The sequence below is a fragment of the Sphaeramia orbicularis genome, chromosome 4, assembly GCF_902148855.1.
Source record: "Sphaeramia orbicularis chromosome 4, fSphaOr1.1, whole genome shotgun sequence".
In the NCBI taxonomy this organism is placed as follows: Eukaryota; Metazoa; Chordata; class Actinopteri; order Kurtiformes; family Apogonidae; genus Sphaeramia; species Sphaeramia orbicularis.
The window spans coordinates 47722672-47727646 of NC_043960.1; the positions used below are offsets into that span (position 1 = coordinate 47722672).

A 4975-nucleotide genomic window follows, 5' to 3' on the forward strand; every position below is an offset into this window, starting at 1 on the left:
TCTGCACAACTGCCACATTATACTACCTTTGACTGGTATATCTTTTTCATTCGTTTATGAAATGCGTTAGTCAGCCAGCTAAAATGTGAAAATACTGCAAACATGTAAATTCAAGAATCAGCAATAACATACTAAAAATAATACTGTAAAAACACCTATTAATTTCTTCAGGGTTATTTTGTCTTCTTGATTCAGCACCATTATTAAAAAGATTAAACTGTAAGTGCAGAGACAGACACAAAAAAAACCCAAGACAAAACAATGGCTTAAAAGTGTTTAATTATCTCCCCTTAATTTTTGGGTAACACTACAAAGACAATCAAATTATAGGACAGCACCGTTCACACTTTCCATTGAACAATACAAAAAAGATTTCAACATCCTTCAGAAATAAAATAAGCAATACTTACATGACACTCTCAGTAAATGAAGTCAAACTAAAAAAACGAACTGCACAATAATATTCTTCTTGCGTGAACTTTCAAGCCAAAGAGTTGCATTTGTCCCTTTCCTGTCCATGACCTTGGTGAAAATCGTTACATTAATGGACAAAAATACCACATTAAATGTTCCCCTTTTCTCAGTCTTCTGGTAACACACGACATGATGCAGGCACAAGGAAGAAAAGTCAAAAAGACTATTTAACCACTTGAATCATTACAATAGATTTTCAGTCTTACACTTCTTTTTTTCTGACTGAAGCTTCTCTCATCAGCTAAACATACTGTGGAAGAAAATATGATTACTAGGCATATTTAACTGATAATGTTATGGCTGCATACAGTTACAATGTCATTTTGTAAGTGCTTCATTCTCTCAGCATGCTACAGACTGTGCAACACAAGAGATTCTCTCATTGGAGACTGTGATCCTCCACAGAGTTAAAAGGGGAAGCGATTGTGGTGAAGCTTTGTTTGCAAGGTGTGATCAAAACCCTGTCAGTTTCTAAAAATATACTGAAGAGAAGTATCTATAGCTAAACGGGAGATGATGCGAAGGTGCCATGAAGGTTTCAGGAAGGAAATATTAGTTTTGCACTCCAGGGTCACACAGGTTTATTACTTATGGTACATCTTAGGTACAGTGAACATCACAGTACTTTATGAATGTAGATCTTTTTCCACCAACATCAAACCGCTGCTGTTCCCATTTCACAAACTTAATCTTGAACCATTTGCAACATTCTGATCCAAAAACACGGTTCTGAACCTTGAGTTTTCCTTCAACCTGAAGTTGTGGGTGTATCATATTCTACTGACATGGTGGAAATCAAGTCTGTGAGACCAAAAAACAAACTGTGCAACAACTGCAAACTAAAACATATGGTAGTGATTGAGTATTGTTTCAGTTCAAATGAAAAAAATGGTAAAAGAAATAGAATCAGACTGGTTTTGCAAGAACAAACTAAAAAGTGCAACTTGCAGGTTAAACTTTTTTTTCCTGAATGTTACACTTTTATTGAAGAGAAACAAATATATATGTGCTAAAATTTTCTTCAAACATTATTTACAAGGAAAAGGAATTTTGTGAATGGAAACTGTAAAACACATGACCAGGGCTATGAACAACTCAGAATGTTATAAACTCACCCTCACCAGTAATTTTTTTTTCCTGAAAACTGCATCTTATTTTATATTTTCTCTGCAATACAACTCAGTATTTTACTTAAAACTCCAGGAAAATCAATCTACTGGAGCCAAAACACAGTACTCTCCTTTTAATATCTCAACTAATAATGTAGTCTAAGGGAAAAAGTACAGTTACTGTAAGAAAAATCACATGGCTGCTGTAGTTGTACCGATTCTCACCAGAGTTAAAACCAGACCAACAGGGTTAATGTTTATCTGGACAGGAGACTCAAATACAAAGTGTAAAAGTATTTACAGTCATTTCTTCTTATCTGTTTGAGGTTCCTTTAATGAAGCAGGCTCAAAATAATAAGACTGCTCAAAATGAATATGTATCATTGATAATATATATATTTTTTCACAATATCCATATATTTCTTATTGTTAAATGTTAACCTGAGCTAAATCATACAAGGTTCTTTGTTTATCCTGCAAACTGTAAACTTTAAGAAAAACATCCAAATGTTACTCTAATTTTATGGAGATAAAAATCATTGAAATCCACTTGAGAGACCACTTTCCCTACATACTTGATGTTCTGCAGTTGTTAACCTGCAAGCTGCACTTGACGGATGACTAAGGTTAGAAGAAAGTTGTCTGGAGCTGAAGGGCTAATATGTAATAACATGACTGTAAGCATGCATCGACCACTGTTGATGACTCATCTGTGATTAGCACAGTTCAATTCTAAATCTGTAGAATCACTGAACCAGTTCAAGAGGCAGAACTCATTTGGTGGAAAAGATCTATCAGTCATCTCCTATCTCTCACAGTTTCAAAGCTTTCAATGACTTTAAAGCCCCATGTTTTTTTTAATCAGACTAAAAATACCCCCCACTGTACAGACGTCAGGCAACGGCAGGAGCCTCATTCAACTCGAAATGTTGCTAGTAAATTTCAACTGGCCTGGAGATGAGTACGATTCCAACTTGTCCTTTGAGAAAAAGCTTAAAATAAAGCTTAAGGAACTGATATTTAAAGTGTAGTGGAGGCTTCCATATCAGAGAACCTTGAATACAGAAAAAATACTAACATATGTTGAAACTGTTGTGAATAAGCAGGATGGTAGTAGTTAGTGTGCAAGTAAACTGAAATGGAATGATGCTATCAGTAAAAGTCGTCAATCTTCACTGAACCAGTTTTCTTTTGCTCACGTAGTACACTACAGGAACACTGCAGGAAAAGGACTATTTGGTAGGACTGCAGTAGTTTTCAAAACATCAGCCCTCCTTCTCTAACACATTATTCTTCAGTTCAAAAGTCGACATGTAATATGTGATGTCAGTCATGTTCACGTGTATAGTTGTGTGTTAAGATTGTTTTCAAGATAAAGTTTTACGTTTGTAACATTCTACCAGTCTCTAAAACTAGCAAATGTGCAGAGGTCAAGCGTTGGCCGTTTCCTCTTTCTTGTCTTTTTTGCCCTCCCCCTCCCCTTCGCCTGTGTCGCTGACGTCCCGTCGGCGTTTGCGGTTACGAGCACTGGCCTTCGACGCTGGCAGAGACTCCATGCCGAGCACCTTGTGGATCTGACGGAAAGCCAGCAGCCGCAGTGCATGCTGGAAGTAACAGAGGTTTACAGATTACAGCATTTTCAATAAAAATTGTGAAGGTTAAATTCAGAGAGGATTTTTTTCTGGGATTATGGGTAATGTAGTGAGATACCTGTGCACTTGCAGTTATGTCTTCTCTGGCCTGAAGTGTCATATTTTCCAAAGCATCTGTTGAGTCTTTCTCACATGGGTCCAACAAACCTGGCCCCTCTTGAGACGAGTCACCAAGATGAAAAGAAACAACAGGTTTACTAATAAGTCCTTCGTCCTTTGGTTTATTCTTAATCACAGTTTGTAGAATGGTCTGACCTGGTAGCAGAATGCCAGTGGAGATGCACTCCAGGACCCTCCTCATGGCCTCTCCAGGACTCAGTGGGCCTGTAGCACTGCTGATGACCTTCTCCACCAGCAGCTCCATTGCCTGGACAGAAAGACACAAACATGAAAAGGACCTTTGATATCAAATGTTTTTTTGTGTAAAGCCCTGTTAAATGACTTAAGATTCATGTCAAAGTTAACTATTTCTAAAGCTCAGGTCTTCAACATTCTGACACCAGCGCAAGAACATAGAGCAATGTACCGTTTCCTTAGTAATAACTTATTTATTAATTTTTAGCTTTCAGGCTTTTTCAGCTGAATGTAATTTGTAGTGTTTTTAAGTATGGATGAAGATAATGATAGTGAGTTACTACAGCTGTATTTGCACTGAAAAAATAAAGAGATGAAAGGATTGAGAATTTCACCAACCTATTCCTGGAGCATGACAAATAATGCATGAAGGAAGACAAAATTCCACCAGAGGAACGGTGGATAATTATGCCTAATGCAGATCTGACAAGGTATGCTGCAGGTGAGCTGAGACCTGCAACAACCTAAAACATCTTCAGCTTACTGTGAATCTTTGGCCTGAACTGTGAACGAAATCACAAACTTGCCTTTTGTCTGGAAAATGTTTTGTACACACGAAGACCAAAATCAAGTGTGAGAAGGACTGATGAAGAGGAGTGGTCTTACATGAGTCAAAACAGAGAAGAAAGGGTCCCTATCCATCTCAATTAACAGAATATACATCACAGTCTCATGAGGATTGAACCAAGGAATAAAATCTGGAAATGTGTAGCATACAACATGTCCATTGATTCTAATCCTTTAAGGGAAGCTCCATGTGATTGGAATGTAAGCCCTCAAGTAACACGATGAGAGGTCAAGAACAGAGTTCAAACAGAGTTTAAGATTACACACTTTTTCACCTACAAGCAGACATTCAGGGTTCAGACACTGTAGTGTTAAATAAATTACCAAATATAACATCACTGTATATCTGGTTTGCCACTACTATCAGAACATCTGGAATGCATAAGGGGTATCTTAACACACATGAGTACTGATGGGGGGAATAAATGATAAAGGGGTGATGAGAAATGTTCTGCAGAGAGAGTTTGAGGTAAATAATGAATTAATGCAGGTTGCTGCCGATTGATGTCACGTCTGTCTTGACAAGAGCCATCAGAGGATGGATCCCCCTCATGTCAAACAGCGGCATCTCTGATGTTAGCTTTAGTCCACTGACAGTTATGGAGTGAAAAAGTTTCAGAAAATGAACATAACTGTATCCTTAATAAGTCAGCAACATATATAGGAATGGACAATGATGGATGGATGACAGACAAACAGGAAAAGGCTGAAGTTGAGCCTGAGTGCACATAACTAAAACTGCAGTAAATGAATTGAAAATGATTGAATGACTGTTGTACTGATCTAGAAATGAAATGATGGTTGACAGACAGACTTACT

At 37.5% G+C, this 4975-nt stretch overlaps 1 protein-coding gene across 3 annotated transcripts in view; it reads right to left on the reverse strand.

Moving 5' to 3' along the window:
- Window positions 1-260: 260 nt before the first annotated feature.
- The window catches only part of zfr2 (zinc finger RNA binding protein 2), a 64460-nt gene continuing 59745 nt past the window's right edge, over window positions 261-4975 (reverse strand). For all 3 annotated transcript variants that reach the window (XM_030132074.1, XM_030132073.1, XM_030132076.1), the window contains 3 exons: window positions 3491-3602; window positions 3294-3391; window positions 261-3187 (listed from right to left, as the gene is read on the reverse strand). In XM_030132074.1, coding sequence (XP_029987934.1) covers window positions 3014-3187; window positions 3294-3391; window positions 3491-3602 — 384 coding nt within the window. In that variant the 3' untranslated portion in view covers window positions 261-3013. The remainder of the gene's footprint in view (window positions 3188-3293; window positions 3392-3490; window positions 3603-4975) is intronic.